Below are 23,300 nucleotides of genomic sequence, written 5' to 3' on the forward strand. Positions count from 1 at the left end.
GATAGTCGGATGGAACTTGCTGGAATTTATAGTCAAGGTGTTTTTCTATCGTAATCCATGGTCATAACCTTAACAGTTTGGAAGGATGAATCTAAATTTCTTTGAAATGGGAGAAGATGGGCGGATGAATCTTGCTGGAATATTTAGGTAGAGTGTTGGTCTATCATGGTCCGTAGTCATAATCTTTAACAGTGCGAGTTCTGATAGAGAAATTTAAATTTTTCGAAAATTTTATTTTTTTTGTAGAATGAATTTAAATTTCTTGGAAATGGGAGAAAATGTGCGGATGAATCTTGCTGGAATATTTAGATAGGGTTTTGGTCTATCATGGTCCGTGGCCATAACCCTTAACAGTGCGAGATCTGATAGAGAAATTTTCGAAAATTGGAATTTTTTGGAGGATGAATATAAATTCCATCCAAGAAATTTAGATTCATCCTCCAAAACAATTTCAATTTTCGAAACATTTAAATTTCTCTACCAGAACTCGCACTGTTAAAGGATATGACCATGGACCATGATGGACCAACACCCTATCTAAATATTCCATCAAGATTCATTTTCTCCCATTTCCAAGAAATTTAAATTCATTCTACAAAAAAAATAAAATTTTCGAAAAATTTAAATTTCTCTGTTAAGGTGATCGTGTGTATATTTAATAAATAGTTACAAGAAAAATAGTTTTTTTGCACAAAGTTATGTGAGTAGTAAAATCGCTGTACCCAATTGAGTACAATGGCTTGATATGTATAATTTTTTTTAGAGTTTTCCTTGGATAAAAATGGAATTTCAAGCCATCAAACCGTCAAGTTTTTATGGCAAAGCTTTTAAAAATTTAAACAGCGCTCTTGATTTTGTGGAAAATTATGATCACGAACATTTCGATATAGCGATTATTCCACCAGATCCAGACTATAACACAGATGAAGAGGAAGGGAATGCTGATGATATTCTTTTTGATCGCATGCCAAATGATATACCAGGTGAAGTCGAAGTATTTTTCGGCAGTGATAGCGAAGATGATATACCACTTGAGCAGTTGCGACAGACAATGATGTCTTCAAAATCAAATAAAATAGTTCCTAAATGGACAAGAAGACCTTGTGATATGGAAATGCATCGAACCAATACTTTTTCGGAAAATGAGCTCAATATGATCGCAAAATTGGATGGAAAATCGTCAGTTGAGGTTTTTGAAGTCTTATTTGATGAAAAAGTCGTTAATTTAATCGTTGAGCAAACGTGCATTTATGCGTCACAAGCTAATGAGCACAATTTCTTCTTCAACGCAGACGACTTGAAAGTATTCATCGGAATTTTGCTGTACAGTGGTTATCACTCAATGCCTAGAGAGGATATGTATTGGCAGCTTTGCGAAGACACGCACACCCCGCTTGTTTCCCAAAATATGTCGCGAAATAGATTTAGAGAAATAAAACGTTTTATTCATTTATCTGATAACACCAAATTAGACGCTACTGACAAAATGGCCAAAGTGAGACCCTTGTCAAAACTTCTTTCAAAGAATTTTTGCCAGTATGGTTATATGCATGAAAAGCTGTCAGTTGATGAATCCATGGTGCGATACTTTGGTAGTCATTCTTCTAAACAATTCATCAGAGGTAAACCAGTGAGATTTGGTTTTAAGAATTGGATGCTAACAAGTAGCTCCGGTTATTTATACCAGTTCGATACGTACTGTGGAGCCAAAGGTGTAAGTGCAGAAAGATCAAAACTCCCGCTTGGATCCCGGGTCGTGCTTGAGTTTTTAGACAACGTTCCTAATCCTACAGATCATGTAGTATTTTTTGACAATTTCTTTACGTCATATGATCTTCTAGTAGAATTAAAAAAAAGAGGATTTCGAGCTATCGGCACTGTTCGTGAATCGAGAACAAAAAAATGTCCACTAGAATCAAATGCAATTTTCAAGAAGAAAAAGAGAGGATATTTTGATTGCAAATTTGACACTAACAACCAAATAATATTTGTTAAATGGAACGACAATAGTGCAGTAACTGTGGGGTCGAATTTTGAATGTGTTGAGCCAATGCATATGGTAAACAGATGGTGTTCAACTGAAAAAGCTAAAATTAGTGTAAGCCAACCGAGCTTGATCGCAGAATATAATGCAGGAATGGGCGGTGTTGACCTCCATGATCAAGCTGTAAATAACTACAGGATAAAGTTCCGAGGAAAGAAATGGTGGTGGCCGCTTTTTACCGCAATGTTGAGTTCCACTGTGGTAAATGCCTGGAAATTGTTTAGAACTGCAAACAAATCTGAAATGGACTTGCTAGAGTTTCAACGCAACATTGTTAGATTTTATTTGCGAAACTATACCCAGAAAGTAAATATTTCCAAACGATCGCTGGCTCCTGGTGTTGCAAATAGTGGCGGAAGCCACTTTCCGAAAAGGATAAAAAATCCGTTACGATGTCGTGAATGTCATAACAGAATAAGATGGTTATGTGAGCAATGCGATGTCGCTCTATGTGTTGAAAAAGTATGCTTCAAAAATTTTCATACTTGAAAAAATTGCATACTCATGACGCCACTGTACCCGTCCGAGTACAGCCCCAAAAACACATTTCCAAAAATTTTTTTTTACTTTTTTGTTTTTTTCTGTAATCTTTAACTCTATTTAACTACAAATAAATAAATGATTTTAAATTTTTTTTATTTTTAATTGCCTTGGCGTTTAATGGGTTAATTCGCAAATCTTCTCCTATTTCCAAGAAATTTAGATTCATCCTACAAAAACAAAAAAAAAATTTCCGAAAAATATAAATTTCTCTATCAAAACTCGCACTGTTAAGGGTTCTGACCACGGATTATGATAGAAAAACACCTTGACTATAAACTCTAGCAAGTTCCAACCGCCTGTCTTCTCCCTTTATCCAGGAATTTAGATTCATCCTCCAAAAAATTTAAATTTTAGAAAAGTTTAAATTTCTCTATCAGAACTCGCACTGTTAAAGGTATGTACATTAGAGTGACAATCAGTTGTATGGAAAAAAATGTTTGTTAAAATTTTGAAGAGTGCCGGGTGGAATATTGTGACACTAGGCCTAAATGTTAAGTGCTGAAAATTTGAGCCAAATCGGACAACGATTTCTGGACGCGCATCGAGGTCAAAGTTCAGATATATGCAAAATTTTACTGTTAATATGGAATAAATAGGTGAAACTCGTTAACTTTCTGCATTGTTTTCTAGAAATATGTAGATTTATTTATATTAATGAATATTACATTAAAAAAAAGTTTTGGAAATTAACCCTGTATCTCCTTTGGTTCAAAATGACCCAAAAACTGTATTATCGCCAAAATTAGAGAAAAATGCAAATTTTTCACTTTTTGAAAAAAATTTGCTACTAAATAAATACTTTTGCAATTGAATGCAAAAGAATCGAAATATGTACGTAATTATCGTTGTAATGAGATATAAATGACAAAATTTTATTAAAAAATTTTAAAGTTATTACAAATTCGCCAGACCATTACCGTGTTTCAGACCACTTGAACAAAAAATTTAGAAAAAAAATTTAGATATTTCGAGAAAAATTAAAATAAAAGCTCATTTTTACTTAAAATATGTCCATATTTACTTGTATATGAGCTTTTGTCTTCGTAGGATACCGTTAACCTATTCGCAGGTATGGCCAAAAAAAATAATTTTTTTTAACGGCTGTTTCAAAACTCCATTTTCAAATTTTTAAAAATTTTGTTAAACAAATTTCAGATTTTTTCGATCATCACATTGGGGTTTATTGAGATCAAAATAGGGAATAAAAATATGAAAAAATTATGTCAATACCTCTTACAGTTTGTCCGTACCTGCGATTGAAATTTTGCGTTTTTCAAGAAAAACTAATTTTTTGTCCATATTTAGGCGAATGAGTCCAATTTCCTTACTGTTATAAATTTTAAGTAAAACCTATTCATAATATTATAGTCCTTGTAATTTTAAATATGTTCTGAAAGTTTTACTAAAATCGGAAAACGATAACCTTTGAATCGTGAAGGTCAAAGGTCAAATTTTTCAATATTTGGAATTTCTAACGAAAAGATAGCGAAATGTTACATATTTTTGGGCCGATTTTCATGAAACTTGAGGAAAATATATATTGGGGTCTAGCATTTACAACAACAGTGCAAAAATGAATTTTAACCTTTAAGAGGACTTGGGGTCAAAATGGTTGTGTTTTTCTTGATTTTAAAAGTTGAGAATAATTTGGACCCCAAGTGCTGCTAAGGGTTAATTTCCATTTTTGTGCTGTTATTTTAAATTCTGGACTTTATGTTATATTTTTCTCAATTTTAATGAAAATCGGCCCAAAAATATGTAACATTTCGCTATCTTTTCATTAGAAATTCCAAATATTGAAAAATTTGACCTTTGACCTTCACGATTCAAAGGTTATCGTTTTCCGATTTTAGTAAAACTTTCAGAACATATTTAAAATTACAAGGACTATAATATTATGAATAGGTTTTACTTAAAATTTATAACAGTGAGGAAATTGGACTCATTCGCCTAAATATGGACAAAAAATTAGTTTTTCTTGAAAAACGCAAAATTTAAATCGCAGGTACGGAAAAACTGTAAGAGGTATTGACATAATTTTTTAATATTTTTATTCCCTATTTTGAAGTCAATAAACCCCAATATGATGATCGAAAAAATCTGAAATTTGTTTAACAAAATTTTTAAAAATTTGAAAATAAAGTTTTGAAACAGCCGTTAAAAAAAATTATTTTTTTGGCAATACCTGCGAATAGGTTAACGGTATCCTACGAAGACAAAAGCTCATATACAAGTAAATATGGACATATTTTAAGTAAAAATTAGCTTTTATTTTAATTTTTCTCGAAATATCTAAATTTTTTTTCTAAATTTTTTGTTCAAGTGGTCTGAAACACGGTAATGGTCTGGCGAATTTGTAATAACTTTAACATTTTTTAATCAAATTTTGTCATTTATATCTCATTTCAACGATAATTACGTACATATTTCGATTCTTTTGCATTCAATTGCAAAAGTATTTATTTAGTAGCAAATTTTTTTCAAAAACTGAAAAATTTGCATTTTTCTCTAATTTTGGCGATAATACAGTTTTTGGGTCATTTTGAACCAAAGGAGATACATGGTTAATTTCCAAAACTTTTTTTTTAATGTAATATTCATTAATATAAATAAATCTACATATTTCTAGAAAACAATGCAGAAAGCTAACGAGTTTCACCTATTTATTCCATATTAACAGTACAATTTTGCATATATCTGAACTTTGACCTCGATGCGCGTCCAGAAATCGTTGCCCGATTTGGCTCAAATTTTCAGCACTTAACATTTAGGCCTAGTGTCACAATATTCCACCCGGCACTCTTTGAAATCTAAAAAAAAAAAATCGGCTGTCACTCTAATGTACATATACATTTTATTTACACGATAAAAACGTAATAAAACTTAATGAAGATTAATATATATATATGGAATATGAAATTAAAAAACTTACATTTCTAAGTAACGTAGAATTTTTTCTTTTAATTGAATTTATAAAATTTGAGCACTTATTATTACACAACTATTTTTTTTTCAAATGAGTTGACGGTTATATGTAAATAGTGTTGTCTATTCATCGAAATAAAAATATTTAAATAAATGTTTGTGTAAACGATTTTATTTAAGCGAAAATTTATTTGTTATTATCTAAAAAAATGTTTTTTTTTATAAAGCGTGCAATTTGTATGAAGAATACTGGTAATAAGGTTTTAAACTTGAATTTTTTTCATACACAATTTGTTTAACGTTTGGAAGCGTAAGCAATTTGTATGAAGAATACTGGGAAAAAAGTTTAAAACTTATTTCCATAGAATTTTATTTTAACGTTTGTCGTTGCGTTTTATAAAATGAGGCCCTAAATTTGTTTTATAATCTTTTGATAAATTGAATATGAATAAGGTTTTAATCATAGAGACACATATTGCGTAAATTCTGTTTTTTAAATTTATAAAAAGTTTCTAATACTACATTTGAGTGAGATATAAGTTGATTTTATAAACTTGATAAATAGAGTATAAATAATGATTTACTCATAGATACACATAGTGCTTTACATTTTAATTTTTTTAGGGTCTAATTTTATAAAACGAAACGACAAACGTTAAAATAAAATTCTATGGAAATAAGTTTTAAACTTTTTTCCCAGTATTCTTCATACAAATTGCTTACGCTTCCAAACGTTTTGTTTTATAAAATGAGGACCTTAATTTACTGAAATTGTTATTAAATTTTGCGGGAACAAAATTCTTATTTTAGCGAATAGGAATAAACACGTGATTTTTTTTGAGAAATGCTTTAATGAATATATTTTTATGAATATTTTTTGTTTTGTTTCACATTTCAACAAAATAATTTGTTTTGTAGTTTTTTATCAAATAAAACTATAACATTTCAAATAGCATTAAACCAACTATATTTACAACACTGTTATTAATATTTTCCCTCATAAATTCCCATATAGATTTCATATAACTGTATGTTGAATAAATTTTAAATTTATTGAATAAGGTGAAAATAATAATTTTTACAAAAAAGGTTAAGGTTTGTGTCTGTACTATTGGAATTTTCAACACCATTAGAATTCAACTAATGGTGAATAGGGTGAAAAACTATATATTTTAAAATAAAATTAGTATTCTAAACATGAAAATAAACATTCTGGTGTAGGCTAAGGATTTAGACTACTGAACTGTAGCCGAACTACATCGGTTCGAATCTCAGTGGAGGCAAAACAATTTTATTGAAAAAAAAATAAAACTACTTGAATAGAATAGTAGAAATGAATTTCAAAAAAGTACCAATATAAGTGTACTGAAATTTGGCCCTTTTTACCCATTTGTATTTGACTTCCGAATAGCATGTTGTGGATTCTTTTTTGTGTGGTTGGAAGAATATTTTATCTTTTTTTATTTTTAAATTGAATAAATAATATCAAATCTCCGTTTTTTGTCCCCTTTTTGTCCCCTGTGAAGAAATAATTTTCAAAAAAGTACCTAGTAATACGTACTATTTGAAAATAATAGTTCATGGAATTGTTAGTGAGAAAATACATTTTGATAAAAGAGTACCAAAAAAGAAAACAATTTTGAGGCCTTAGGAATTCGAATTTCAAAAAAGTACCAAAAAGATTTCTAGTTTTTATTGATCTGAGCCAGATACATTCAATATAATATTTCTATGTTTATTTATGTAGGAGATATACATGTTAACAGAGGGTTCTACGGGGACTATTTTTACCCCATATGGCCACTTGAATTTTGAATTTCAAAAAAGTACACCTGTCGGCTCTTTTTTTGATTACAGGCGGACGCATTTAAAATATTATTTCTAAGTTTATTTGTTTTGGAGATATAGAGGTACAGGTTTTACCCGTTTTTGCCCCATTTGTCCCCCTTAACGACCGAATTTCCAAAAATCCCTTCTTAGTGGATCTACATATTGTAAAAGGAACCCATTACCCGAATTTCAAGTTTCTAGCTTTAGCGGTTTGGGCTGTGCGATGAATGAATGAGTCAGTCAGTCAGTCAGTCACGTTACTCTTTTATTTATATAGATAGAAACGGATGATTTATATAAAGATATATTGAATGATATCGATACAAGATTCGATACATCTGAATATGAAGTTAATAACCCACTTGGTAACCCACAAAAGAATAAAAAAGTGTTAGGGATGATGAAGGATGAAAATAATGGAATATAATGAAGAATGAAAATAATTATGAGTGAATTTGTGGGTTTAAGAGCAAAGATGTAGTCATTTAAAACAGAAGATTTAAAAGAAACTAAAAAGCTAAGGGTGTCAAAAGCAATGTAGTTAGAAATTTAAGTCTATCAGACTGTAAAAATTGTTTGTTTAACAAAAAAGTATATTATGGCAATATGATTGTCTCCAAGTCAAAATTACATGAGTTGTACATAGCACATATAAATAAAATTAGTTTAAGTTATTTAGCTAATAAACGTTTCATATGCAATAATAATATTAATACCCTAGCTTGGGGTCATTATAAACAACATTTTTTAATAAATAATGATGAAGATCATTTTATGTTAGATTTAGATGAAAAAACGAAAGAAATATTCATGAATGATGAAGATGATTTATTGAAAGAAATAGATATAATAAAAGAGTCATTCATTAATGATCAAAATTGCGATCAATATTTTATGGAAATAGAATATTAAGATTTTTTTTATATAAACAAACAAATTATTGTTATTTATTAAATAAGACCTTAATTTAGTAAAAATAAATTTTAAAATTTTAAGTAACTAAAAAAAAAATCCCGTAAAATAAAACATTATTGTATATTTTAATCATTAAATGTGTTTTATTTTTTAATTATTTTTCCATTGTACATTTTCTATTTCATAATCTAACTTTTTACGATTTCTAGTTAGTCGAGGAGAATATTGGTATGGTAAAGTTGATTGCTTCAAATCTTTGTGTTTTTCATCCTTTGACAATATTCTTATTTCTGGTGTTCCATTATTTGAAAAATGTTTAAGTCGTTTAGCTACTGAAGAGGCAGAAGTAGGATTCAGTTTTTGAACTGTTGTATCCATATCAATTTCATCATAATTACCCAGCAAAAATTTTGTGAATTTTTGTAATGACAACTAGTTATTTCATGCATTCTTTTGTAATGAGTGGTGGTTACCCAGCACATTACTTTATTTACTAGAATAAGTACTTATTTTTATACAGGCTGGTAATGAACTTTTGCATTTAGCACAGCTATCTAGTGTGTTTGACTGGAAAACGTGAGGTTAGTGGTTCGCCACCTGTCAAAGCCATTCACTTTTTTGTTCATATCATATTCATTTATATGTTGATGTTAAAACTATTGTTAACTTACAATAAAATAACTCGCACATGGAGCAGTGAGTTAGCAGTTTGACTATCAAACACAAGCAAATAATGTGACTGTTCTATTCCCACACAAGGCAATATTTTATGTGTTTTTTTTAGCTACATATTCTTGTTGTGTATTTACTACTTATTTCTCAACTGATTGTAAGTACATTTGTAAGCTTGACCCCTGAATTTTTTAAAAATCTCGAACAACGGTAAGTAGTGTTTCAGTCAAATAATAAGTAGTTATCGCTTTGCTCCAATTATACTTGCTGGCTTACTAGGTAAGTAAAGTTTTTGCTGGGTATCATTAGCATAAATGTCCTCAGGTACATTTATATTAGATTGTGTTGCTACACTACTTGACTCTGATTGCATTGTTTGAGTTTCAATATGTTTCTTATATATTTTCCTTGTTTGTGTTACATTATCACGTAGGTTATTCAATTTCGAACTTTTAGTTTGATGAGAAGATAATATTTGGCTTCCAATTAAATATTTGGCTAATTCTTTTAGAGTGTGTGAGCCATATAATGGTAGTAGTTTTCGATGTAGAAAATCAGAATCAGAATATTTAATTTTAAATTTATCGTATGTTGATGGATTAAGAACTATTAATTTGAATAAATTATTTGACATTTTCCAACATTTTTCCAATAACTCCACTTAAAACTGATGAAATAATAATTGGTAGAAATCCTCCTTTTTGAATTAGATGTTTCCTCTTTTGTTTCATTGAGGTTTCTGGTGAACAAACTTTTCTAATTGTATTTTTATATGGTTTTATTTTGTCAAGAACTGATTTATTGATTTTATGGTGCTCATTGATTACATTAAAATGTATTTCATTTATTGTTTTAATAACAACATCATCATGTTTTATTATTGCATTTCGTAGTTTAGGATCAGCTTCGCCCGGTAGCATTTACTAATGTTAGTTCTTCAAGTTTCTCCAACCCTGCCTGTTCTTATTTATTTGCAAATAAAATATCTAAATTTGTACTGCATACTTTAGGGAGCTTGTTTTAATTACAGTTGACTGGACTCACAAAAAAGAGAATTTCCGAGTTTTACCCGGAATTTTTTAATTTTTTTTCTTTACAAACCATCTCCTGAAAATATCAAATCGAATAAAAAAAATCAGCCAAATCGCTCCAGCCGTTCTCACGTGATGACATTACATACATGGACCATTTCGTTTTTATATATATATATGGGGTATTCACACGGTAGTCATAAAGTCGTATGTCATAAAATAATAACACGAAAAAATATGACTGCTGTGAGCAACCCTCATAAGTTATATTTCAAATTTGAGTCAGCTGATAAAAGAAAAAAACAATTATAAACAACTACAAATATTTTTAATAAAAAATGCCAAAAACAATTTAATTTAAATAAACTTAATAATAAAGTAAATAAAATCTTACCTGAGAATCTTCTAAACCATCCATTTTTAAAAAAATATATTAAAAAATTTCTTGCCACAAAATAAATTGTTTAAGTACATAAACATAAACAGCTGTTGTCGGTGACTAAGCCGGCAAATTTTTCTGACGGCGGTTATTTTAAATACGTTTTCTTACTTTTTTTATGACTCAATGCGGCTCAATGACTCAATGACAAAACAATAAACACAGTATAAAAGGTCTTATTATTTTATGACTTTTTTCTTTGACGCACAACAACAATTTTTTAAAACTATTGTAAAACTTTAGTACTTTATGACAATATGACTTGAGAGGACACCGTGTGAATACCATAATAGATTTCAGCTCTGAATCTTAATGCGTTGTGTATTTGTTGAGTAAGATCAATTAATAAATAACCATTAGCTTGTTGCATACAGTTATTATATACATCAACGAGAGCTTTTGAGTTTTCTGGGTATACTTGGCGGGCTAAATATTGAAATTGTAACTCATCGCTAGGATTTTTAAACATACGATATATTTTGAGTTTAAAGAAATATCTCTGGAATAAGCACCTTTATGAAAAATGTTTTGTGTTACCAAAATCACAGCTAAATTTCTATGATGAGATTCCTTAGTAAAAAGTTCACACACTTTTTTATTAGATGATTCAAGCATTAAATCATCCAATATTATTAAAGCAGATTCATTTTCAGCAGTAGCAAAATCCACTGGAATACCTTCAATAAACTCTACATTGTTAATTCTCGGAAGAGAATTTTTTTCAGCAAAACACCAAATAACTCGATCTATGTTTTTAGATATTAAATGTTGATTTTTTATCAAATTCATAATAAATGTAGATTTCCCACAACCAGAGGGACCACAAATCATCATAGTGAATGGATATATAAACTGTTGAAACATGTTTACACTTTAGTACACCACATTTAAATGAAGTGAAGTATTAACATTCTTATAATTATAAATATTTTTTTTTTTTTTTTAACGTTTTATTGATTTATTGACAACCTTACAATAAGTATTTAAATCTTATAACTAAAATTAAAACTATTTGCTCTTCAGCAAGAGAGCCATTATGGTAAACTGTCACTCATCTTAGCGGGGTGGTAGATCTGCTCTACGGAGCCTGGATCGGGTTTGGGTCTGCACAAGTTGTCTTGCAAGCGTATTGGGATGGTTTCGCAGCTTCACAATATATTTCTCACGGACTTTCTCGAACTCTTCCTTTACCAATGTCACTTCTAAGTCTCTGTGGATGTTTTCATTTCTTATGTACCATGGTGCTCCCGTCATGGTCCTAAGAATTTTAGATTGGGCCCTCTGTATAAGATCAATACTGGTGTTGCTAGCCATTCCCCATAATTGAATTCCATATGTCCAAATTGGTTTTAAAACGGTCTTATACAGGATGACTTTATATTCAAGGCTTAATTTTGATTGGTCACTGATTAACCAATGAAAGCTAGAGGCTTTTAACTTCATGTGAAGTCTCTTGGTTTCTATGTGTCGGCGCCAAGTAAGCCGTCTATCTAGATGAATACCAAGGTAGGTGACATAATCAGACTGCGGTATATTAACGTTGTTGAGTGTGACAGGTGGGCAATTTCCTCTCCTTAGAGCGAACGTAACATGTTTACTTTTCAGCTCATTTACCTTTATTCGCCAGTTTTTCAACCATGACTTCACACGTACGAGGTAATTCTGTAGTTGACTAGATGCCATGAGTGGGTTTTCGTCTGAGCTAATAATGGCGGTATCATCAGCAAATGTTGAAATTGTTAGTTTATCGCACGTAGGGAGGTCGGAGGTGTAAATCAAATATAGCGTAGGTCCTAGTACACTTCCCTGTGGAACGCCAGCTCCAATCTTGCATTCTCTCGTCAAATAATCATTGTACTTAACTCTGAAAAGTCTATTCGATAAATAAGACTCCAGCAATTTATGAGTACATAGTGGTAGTAAACATTTGATTTTATGTATTAGACCCTTATGCCATACCTTGTCAAAAGCCTGAGCAACGTCTAAAAAGATGGCAGAACAATATTTCTTTAATTCAAAAGATTTTCGAATCTCTCCAGTTAAACGATTGACCTGTTCAATGGTGCCATGATGTTCACGGAAACCAAATTGGTGTACTGGGATAATGTTTCCATCATTCAAAAAAGGTATTATCTTTTCCTGGAATATTTTTTCGAATAACTTCGACAAACAAGGGAGTAGGCTAATAGGTCTATAAGAAGATGGCAGGGTTAAATCTTTACCCGGTTTAGGTATCATTATTATTTGAGAAATTTTCCAATTTTTTGGATAAATTCCTAGTTTCAAGATCGCATTAAACAATATAGATAGCACAATTATTGCCACATTTGGTAGGTTCTTAATCATTGATGGCGTCATTAAATCATATCCCGGTGATTTTTTCAAGTCTAATTTATTTTTAATTACTCTATTAACATCCTCAGGACTAATATCGAATTGGGCTGCATTAGCCATTGTTGAAGCTGGCAGTTCTTCTAGTTCAAACTCATTTGCCGTGGAGTTGGGTTGAAATACTTCACTTAAATGTTCAGCAAATACATAGGCTTTTTCTATAGCACTTCGTGCCCAGGTTCCGTCAGCTTTTCTTAAAGCGCTTTGTGCCTCTACCGGTGGTTTAATGTTCCTCGTTGCCTTCCAAAGAGAGAAATTTGTGTATTTTGTACTCGTCAAACTTTTAATATATTTTTCGTTTATGCGATCCTCCTCTAAATGAAGGGCTCTTTTCAGTTTTCGTACTGCTGCGGACAGCCTCTGCTTTGCAGCAGGTGATCTATTATGTTGCCATTCTCTTCTGAGTCTTCTCTTTTCGAGAAGAAGTCTTTCAATATCCGAACTTGAAATAGGCGTATTAGTTTTTGGAGGGATCTGGCACCTAGAGTGTTCCAGAGCCGAAACAATCAATGACGTGAAGTCATTAACGGTCCTATCTATGTCTTCCTCACACTGTAAATTAGGATTTGTGTGGATATGACTGCTGATATATTTCCTATATTTTAGCCAATTTGTCTTAAAATACAAAGAGTCCTTAGGAAATCTTGGGGTGTTGGGTCTCTCACAATAATTAATAATTACAGGAGAGTGGTCAGAAGATAGATCATAGGATATTTCTGTGGATATTGCATTCCGAATAATATTTCTGCATATGGCGAAGTCTATTAGATCAGGAATTTTTCTAGGATCAGTTGGTCAATAAGTTGGGTGTCCAGGAGACACAAAATCTAAGCAATTTTTGCGATCAACTAGAGCTTTATACAGCTGTCTACCTCTGGGATTTACCAATCGCGAACCCCAATATGTATGTTTGGCATTGTAGTATCCACATGCCAGAAACCGATCTCCTAGTGTTATAAAGAATTCTTCAAATTTTTCCTTGGTCATCGAAAAACGTGGTGGGCAATATATAGAGCTCAGAGTTAGGTCTCCAGCTGGGTATTCAAGGCGAATAGATGTTGCTTGCATATAATCCTTTGAAAACGCTTCTAGGGCATAGTGTCTCAATCGGTTTCTAATTATGATACCGGTACCGCCATGTGCCTTACCATCCGGATGGTTTGTGTAATAAAATGAGTATCCTGATATATTAAAGTTATATCTATTTGTAAGATGTGTCTCCGAAATTAACATCACATCGATGCTTTTATTTAACATAAAATGGGAAATTTCCGATTTGTGCTGGTTTAAACCATTTGCATTCCAGAAACATATCTTCAAAAAATTCATTTTCTTGTTAATAGAATTTGAATCATTTGGTTCTGTGCTCTCAGAAGCTCTTGTATTGTGTTTTGCATGGATGACATGAAGTTAGTCATATTTTGATTAAGAGAGGAAATATTCTCAGTAAGTGTTTGCATAAGGTTTTCCAACCCTCCCATATTTTGGGGGACTTTTGGCTTTTGATAACCCGTTTTTAAAATACTGGCGTATGAGCTGGCTCCAGCATTAATTGTAGCACCCTGGCCATTTTCCTGTGATACTGGATGAGCCGCATTTATTTTATCATTTGAAAAATCTACTCCAGAGCTTAGTGGTCTAGATGTAGATACCGAATTTGTAGGTGTTGATTCAACTATTTCACCTCTCAACAGCTTTTGCCTCTCTCTTAATCTTTTTAGTAACTCCTTGTAGACCGGGCATCCGCGATAATTAGCGGAATGATCTCCACCGCAGTTACCACATTTCCTACTGAGACCATTCTCAACTATATCACATTGTGACGAAGAGTGCAGGCCTCCGCATGCAACACATACTGTGCGTAGGGTACAATAATTACGTGTATGTCCAAATTCCTGACAATTACTACACTGAACTGGACGATTACGCTTAAGAGGTTCCTCTATATTTACTCTACGATTCAACAAATATCTTAGAGTGTATATAGGGTGAGTTTCATTATTTTTTAATTTCCTATCATCAGGCTCTAACTCAACCCTAAACATTGGCTGAGGAACCTTGTCTCTATTAAAGATATTGACTACATTCTTTGTCTGATAGCCCAATTCTTCCAGGGCCTCCTTGATTTCGTTTGTATCTACACTGGACTCTATACCTTTTATGACCACTATCAAGCCCTTGCAACTCTTAAGTTGATATGTATAAAAGTTTTTCTTACTGTCATTTAGGTGTTGAGAAATTTTTCTATAACAATCCTCAGTGTATACAACTATTTTTGTCTCTTGCACACCTCCTTTTCTTATTGGAACAATATGAAAATTATTTTTTCCAATGAGTTCAATAAATGATTTCACTAAGCTATTAGAGCTAGTTTCACGAAGGAATATTGGTGGTGGTTTTAACGGTTTACGGATGGATTTATCATCATTTTTTTGACGATTAGAATCTTCCTCACTCAAGAGAGCAAAACGGTTACTTTTCAAGGGGTTATCAGTAATTTTTTGCTTCTTCTCAGAAGGCAGACTTTTCTGGGGACTTAAATTTCGCTTATTAATTCTTATATATCTAAGCATACCTGTTTGAACTGGAGATTTAGTTTTACTTATCTTATTTCCAACCTTAGGTATAGCACCACTTGATGTTCCATTATCTTCCATCACGGTTTTTTCAGTGTTAAATACATTAAAACTCTCACTAGGTGTTGTTAGTGGATTATCATAAGCTTGTGTATTTATCATTGTCGACTCTGTTATATCTACTGCAGTATTTGTTGTTGTACCAGAACACTTTTTATTTTCTTTTATGCTTTGTTCTAAACAAGCATTACTAGGTGATGATGTGTGTGCAATATTGTTCTCATGTATTTGTATCACGGGGGAACAAGAGCGCGCTCTCTCAATCGGTTTGGCGGTTAAATAATTTTTGTTAAAGTCTGGACAAGGCGAATCTATAGAAGGTGACGACAGAAGAACAGCTGATTATTTTTTTTATTCAGTTGTTTAGACAAGTGAACTGTCAATTCACTTGTGTTTGTTGTGGCGAAAAATACAACAAACCCAAAAGCAAAAACAACCACAGGCAACTTTGACAGTTCACTTATCTTTTTACAAAAACAAAGTACCTGTTGTTTTTGTATATGTTGTATTTGTTGTAGTTCTGTCGTCACCTTCTATAAATTCGCCTTGAGTCTGGATCTCTTATATTTTTGTTAGCACTTCTATTATCACCCTCCCCGTTCAAAAATATGTAGGCATTTCTACCGTTTAAACTGAGTCTACTCTCATTATGAGAGTTCATATGCTCACAGTAATTTAACGAAATTTGAAAAAAGAAAATAAACAAAGCACTTTTAAACAAATTTCTATTTTTTTTGTTATATTGTATATTTTTTTTGTTTGTTTATATTAACACTTAGAGAAATATATTTTTTTTTTTTTTAAATTTTTCCTTTTTATTTAAATTTTCACTGAAACCACTTAAATCGCGGAGCGAATAAAAAACACGTCTGCTTCTCATAAGAATTGCAGATGCCAAAAAAAAAAAAAAAATATGAGTAAAAAAATTCTTGTTAATAAACTACATCGTCAAGCGAGAAAGAACTTTCAGCGTCGACGATTTATTAAAAAGTTTTTTTTTATTATTAAATATATGCTTACTATAATTGATGTATTTTCAAAGTATGCATACGCATTACCATTAAAAACTTATACAGGAATAGACATTTCGAAAGCATTAAAACATATTATAAAATTGAATAAAGGAAAATCTCCCAAAAATACCCATTCTGATCAAGGAAAAGAATTTTATAATATCAACTTTAGAACTCTTATCAAAGAATATAAAATTAACCATTACCACACTTTTTCAAGTATGAAAGCATCCATAGTTGAACGGTTTAACAGAACTTTAAAAAATAAAATGTGGAAACAATTTAGTATGCAAGGAAATTATAAATGGATAGATATATTAGATAAATTAGTGAAAGAATACAATTCTTCATAGCATCGTTCAATAAAAACAACACCCAAAACACCCTTTCGCTACAAGTTTTAACTGGAGGTGTTAATAGATATTTTAAGTATATCATATGGTTGGTATTGATATCAATATTGACTGATATTAATATTAAGGTCCTACGTGTCCTGGTTTATCCGTTATACCAAATTAAATTTTTAGTCCTGGAAGCTTATCCTGAAGCCCCAATGATTTTTTTAAATATTTTTTATTTTTGTATTTCACTAATATGTTTCTAAGCATTCTAAATCATTTTTATTACAAAATTACAGTGTTTACAAATTTTATATGCAAAAAATCGAAGGCACTTTTTAAAAAAAAAAAATTGAATTCAAAAATCTATTTTCACACATTTTCAAATTGCTATCAATCGAACACGAATAGCGACAATTCAATAAAATAAATTGTAAACATCTCTAAATATATTCCAAAAATAGACTCAAAAACAATTTTTTAAAAATATTCATAAATGTCGAAGTTATGTGCAAAAATCTAAAATGTATCCATATAGATACAATGTAGCGAAAGTGTTAATAAGAAAAAAATGAACAAAAGCTTCTTAATAGTGTATACAGTAATTTAAAAGTTTTCAAGGGAGGAAAATATAAAATAAATGATTTAGTTTGCATTAGTAAATATAAAAATCAATTCGAGAAAGGATATACATCAAATTGGTCTACAGAGGTTTTTAAGATAAACAAAATTTTAATAACCAATCCTATAACCTATCAACTTGTAGATTTTAAGGGTAATACAGTGAGGCCTCGATTATCCGTGATTCGATTAACCGGCAACATCAATTAACCGGGAAAGAAAATTTAAATATTTTTGGATCGATTTAATTTTTTTGCATCGATTAACCGTAATTACCTCTATTATCCGGGATTATAAGCATAATATTTCTCGATTATTTTTGAACAATCAATTTGAACAATGTGAATAAAACGAAAAAGGGGAATTCCCTCTATTGGTCACGATGATTCGGAAGCATATACATATGTATACTAGGCATATAACTAGTTTTGTATAAGTAATGAAAATCATTTTTTAGGTCATTTGGAATCAAAAACATCACGCACCAACACCAATTTCTAAAATAAACCAAACTTTTTTTCTCTGAAAAATTATGTAAATAATTTCATATTTTTTTTTTTTGCAAGTGTGTGGGATACTTCCCTTATTTAAAAATTATATTTTGAAGTTTGTCCGCAGTTATTATTAAAATAAAATTTATTGTATTTCAAAATAATTGAAAATATTTCATGAAAAACTTTATTGCATTTGGTGCGTGAACTTTTTTAACAACCGTGAAAAATAACACCCCGATTTTTTATATTTTTTAATGCTCTATTCGACTATGCTATGCCAATTTGCATATTTGCAAAAATTGTCAATAGTTATATCCCTAATTTATACGTGTTTAATTTAGAAATTTTAGAAGTGCGGATTAGTATTATACATTACCGAAACCGAACATCTTTAAAGACTGTTGAATAACCAAAAGTAGATTTTACTGTTTATGAATGGTTCCGGAAGGAAAGATTTAAAGGAACTCCAATTTCTGGATTAATAGCGAAGAAAAGGCTAAAATATTTCACAAACTTAATGCAGCAGGAGAAAAATATTAAGCTGATTATATAGCTGCTACAATTTTCGTGGAAAAATTAAATGAATTCATATCAATGAAAAAACTCACCAATGAGATAATGGAGATTAAATAGACATTTTTTTAAATTGTTTACCTGAGAGCATTTTGCATTAATGCTGAAAACGTTATTGTGAAAGCTTGTTCAACAAATTGGACGATATTGATCCAACTGATGGATCAGGGTGCAATATAGAGCCGTAAATGTCATTATCGAAATACCATATGTATTAAAAAACTATTTAAAATTGGTACTCAATTAACCGGGAAAATTGATTATCCAGAATGCTCACGGTCCCGACCATTACGGATAATCGAGGTCTCACTGTATAATTAAAGGTGGATTTTATGAAGAGGAATTTTTAAAAACAAAAGCTTCGAAAATTTTTTTGATAGAAAAAATTTTAAAGCGAAGAGGAAAAAAACTATTTATAAAATGGCTTGGTTTCGGAAAAGAATATAATTCATGGATTCATCAGAAGGATATTAGTAAATAATATATGTATAACAAACAACATACTGTATTAATCATTCCTTTTAAAGATGGCTTCAAGTACACAAGAAGACGATATTTATGTTACTTTATTAAGTAATAATTCAATGGATATTTATAAAAATACTCCAAACACTTTTACACAACACAATCTCTAAATTTGGATGATCACTGGGTAGTTGGATTATCAGATATTTCATTTTCGTTACTGGAAAGAAATAAACAAAATATTGTCAAACGTAGAAAACGAAATACTTCAAATGTCGACACACCTACAGTACATGGAAAATCAAAAATAGAAAAGCATAGTGCAAATACTGAATATGAAGGCAATAAGTTAAAATTTCATGAACTCTTAGAAAACTGATGATTTTATGATAACAAACCCCAATCTGAATCATAAAACAAAACTTTTGAATAAATTAAATGTTACTCTAAAAAGTAATGTATCCACAGAAAAAAATGATTTAGGTGATGAAAAATCAGATTCTTTAAATAATGTTACGTTTTAACCTTTTCAAAACGCTAGTTTATTTCCTTTAAATGAACCGGATACTTTTGATTGCAAATAAAAGCCGTTTAGTAGTTTAAAAATTGTAACAACTTTTTATTTATTTAAACAAAAATTAAATAGCCACTCAATGTTTTTTATACAGGTTTATAAATTCTCAGAATTACAGACACAATTTATAATGTACACGAATTTACTTGAAAAACACAACACACTTTAAGGCACTCAGATGATGTTTATTCGAAAAGCGTCTCTGATCAACTCACTAACGACTGCAACCTCTGCTACTATTTATAACACTGCCATCTGCACTCTAGATTTCTCTTTAACTGTCTAGAGGTTTCTAATACATACGCCACCTGTGGTGTACTTTCTACAATGTTCTTTAACTGAATATTCGAAATCGAATACAGCGTTGCCAACTTACGATCAAATCAACTGAAAGCTTTTATTTAATAATGCCCACAGACATGTTACAGTTTTACAGCACTGTTATTTGAAAGCATTCTGCTACTTTTAAATCAGCTGTTAAAAATCGTTATATTTGAATTCAAGTACAATTTCGTAACACAAACAAATTTTAAAATAGAAAAGACAGATAATAAACCTATAAACAAATCTTATAAAGAATTTGATTCTCATACTAGCAGACATGAATTGGAAAACGTTGAAAAAGTTAAATTTTAACATCAACAAACCACATTATGCAAAACTCTTTAAACAAATTTTCAGATAATATGAGACATTATTTTACTAATGCTTTATCACCACATATAAATGAAATTGTATTTATTTACCCTGACATAATTAAACCACGACATGTGGATAATAAAAAAACTACATGTTTAAAAATATTGTTACGAAATTGTACTTGAATTCAAATATAACGATTTTAAGGGCTGATTTATAAGTAGCATAATGCTTTCAAATAACAGTGCTGTAATAGAAAACTGTAACATATCTGTGGGCATTATTAACATTGAATAAAAGCTTTCAGTTGACCATTGATTGTAAGTTGGCAACGCTGTTTGAATTCGAATACTTAGTTAAAGAACATTGTAGAACGTACACCTCAGATGGCGTATGATATAGAATAATCGCACTTTGACAGTTAAAGAGCAATCTAGAGTGCAGATGGCAGTGTTATAAATAGTGGCAGAGGTTGCAGTCGCGAGAGAGTTTATCAGAGACGCTATTTGAATATACATCAACTGAGTGCCTTAAAGTGTGCTGTATTTTTCAAGTAAATTCATGTACATTGTAAATTGTGTCTGTATTTCTGCGAATTTACAAACGTGTATAAAAAAACACTGAGTGACTATTTAATTCTGTTGTTGTACATTTTGAATAAATAAAGAGTTGTTACCATTTTCAAACTACTAAACGGCTTTTATTTGCAATCAAAAGTATCCGGTTTATTTAAAGGAAATAAACTAACGTTTTGAAAAGGTTAAAACGTAACAATATTTTCAACATCAACATTGAAAAATTATATTCATTTTAATCGAATTGAATACTTTCCTATTGAATCTTATAACATTTGTTACGCGCTGACTGATCATGAAAACAAAATGTTGAGCATTAAATGAAAAATTCAATGATCCCTAAAGAAAAGAGTTAAAAGGCATATAAGATCTTATTTTCCCAGCTAGCTACATGGTATTATGGTAATGTGGTTCTCAACCCGAATTCTTCGCGCATTAACATATAATTCTACTTCTATGCCATAAAATATTCCAAAAGTAGAACAAAAGAAACTATAAATCACAATTTGTATTTGTAACGTTTGGCAAGTTGTTATGCCACATAGGGTATATTTCTTCCCTCCCTACTGATGTAAAATCAGACACCATTGACAACTAAAATACCCTACAATTTGACTGATTGTCCCTAATATTTAGCAAGACTGAATTAGACATTACTACACCTAAAACTTGTCATTCCAAAAAAAAATAATAAAACTTTAATGATTCATATTCAGAAATTCAAATATAACATTCATATTTATTGAATTAGAACTAAAAGTAATTGAACATATGGAAGTATATAAAAAAAATACAAAATAAATGAATGTAAAGAAAATACGTAAAAATATTAAAAAAATGACAATATTTTGTTTTAGTAAATAAAAAAAAAAAAAACTAAATGAGCATCTCATAAAAAGTAATAATGAAAGTATTGAGCTTACACTTTATACTAAAGAAAACAATTAAAACAAAATTATGAAGAGATCAACAATTTTTACATTATTGATAAAAGAACAGACGGAATCGGAACATAGCAAATGAGAAATATATGTATAAAACTTAGAGAGAGTAATAGTTAATTATTATGGATTTTACATTACTTACAGGGAAAAATATTGTTGTTGTTGTTTATTTATTTACCATCGTATTCCTTTGTTGGGCCCAGCTCAGGATTTGTGATGACGTAGTTATTTTGAGAAAAAAATATGTTTAATTTGGATTTATAATTGACTTTGTTACTCTCTGCTATAGATACAATGTATATTGTTAGTTAATAAACCGTGGGAATTTAAAGTTAGGGTTAGCAATACGAAAATTAATTTATATATTTTAGTATAGGAATTAAGTTTTAAATAAAGTTTATGAAATTAGTTAATATTAACCAATCATATTTTTAAATTTTGAAAAATTATTATAAATTTATGTTTTAATTTTAATAGAGATATTTAATTTTTGTTAATTATTTATAATATAAGGTTATGTATTTATGATAATAATGATATTAAATGTAGGAAAAATTGTTAGCTTTTAGTATAGATATTTTTATAAGTAGTTTTAAAACAAATCAGTGTTTTCTAAAATAATCTATATTTAGTTTTAGGTTAGGAATAACAAAATGTTTTAATGGGCCATAGACCCAGAATCACGTGGGTAACCTCAGATTGAGTATATGTTCCTATGTTAATTCTCGAGGAGACAAAGACAATTCTGGTCACGTTGTACTAGGCTTAGAGTTTTTCTTCGGATAGTAGGTTTCAAAGAATAGCAGGTGGACTTCTGAGTAATACGTCCGAACTGAAAGCATTAGCATGTGATGCCAAAGTTTAAATATGCACACCGTTTGCAACAGTTTCCTAAAGTTTTTAACATACTATTAGCCATTGGCAATTTCTAATTTATAATTTAAATTAATTTTTATTTATAATTACCTCTAGGTATTGAAAAAAAATGCAGAAATGTTTCCTTGTGTCACAAAACAAAATTTTATATAATTTTTTGTTAACTATTTAGAAAACCACACTTGATTAAATCCACTTTAAAACAAATTTTTAATATTTAATTGTGCTTAACTGATCTCTTTCACTTTTTGTAGGTAAATGAAAGATTAAAAAGTAGTTTACTTATTTGAAACCTAAGTAAATGATAGAAAAAAAGGTGTAAAAGAAAAAAATCAAACGGGACTCACATTCCTTTGTAATAAATCTCTTTTGCTCAAGTTTCTATTTTTGTATGTACCATAACTACGCACTTAGTGAGAGATCATTTGTATACATATCTATCTCAATGTAATTTGTAGCATGATAGATGAAATACAGTAATGCAAATTAGGGTTTTCGGTTCTACTTATTTTCACATAAATTTATCCCATATTTATGAAAATTTCCAACACATTTTACTTTTTGTACAAATAGGTTAGCAAATCGCAACACATTAATAATATATCTATAATGATCCGAAATGATGAAGGACGAACAATAAATTTTGATGAATTCATACCAGTTTATTGTACTCTGCACTTTAAAAACAAAAAATGTATAAAATAAATGTTCAGTAAAATAATAAATCATTTTTATTATAACCATGGATGTGTTGTATACAAA

General features: G+C 30.2%; 1 protein-coding gene across 1 annotated transcript; it reads left to right on the forward strand.

Moving 5' to 3' along the window:
* Positions 1 to 781: 781 nt before the first annotated feature.
* LOC135950540 (piggyBac transposable element-derived protein 2-like) lies at positions 782 to 19,100 on the forward strand. The gene is made up of 2 exons (XM_065500076.1): positions 782 to 1,714; positions 18,993 to 19,100. The coding sequence occupies exons 1-2, from the start codon at positions 782 to 784 to the stop codon at positions 19,098 to 19,100; spliced, it is 1,041 nt and encodes a 346-aa protein (XP_065356148.1).
* Positions 19,101 to 23,300: the final 4,200 nt, after the last annotated feature.

Source organism: Calliphora vicina, chromosome 2, assembly GCF_958450345.1.
Source record: "Calliphora vicina chromosome 2, idCalVici1.1, whole genome shotgun sequence".
NCBI lineage: Eukaryota > Metazoa > Arthropoda > Insecta > Diptera > Calliphoridae > Calliphora > Calliphora vicina.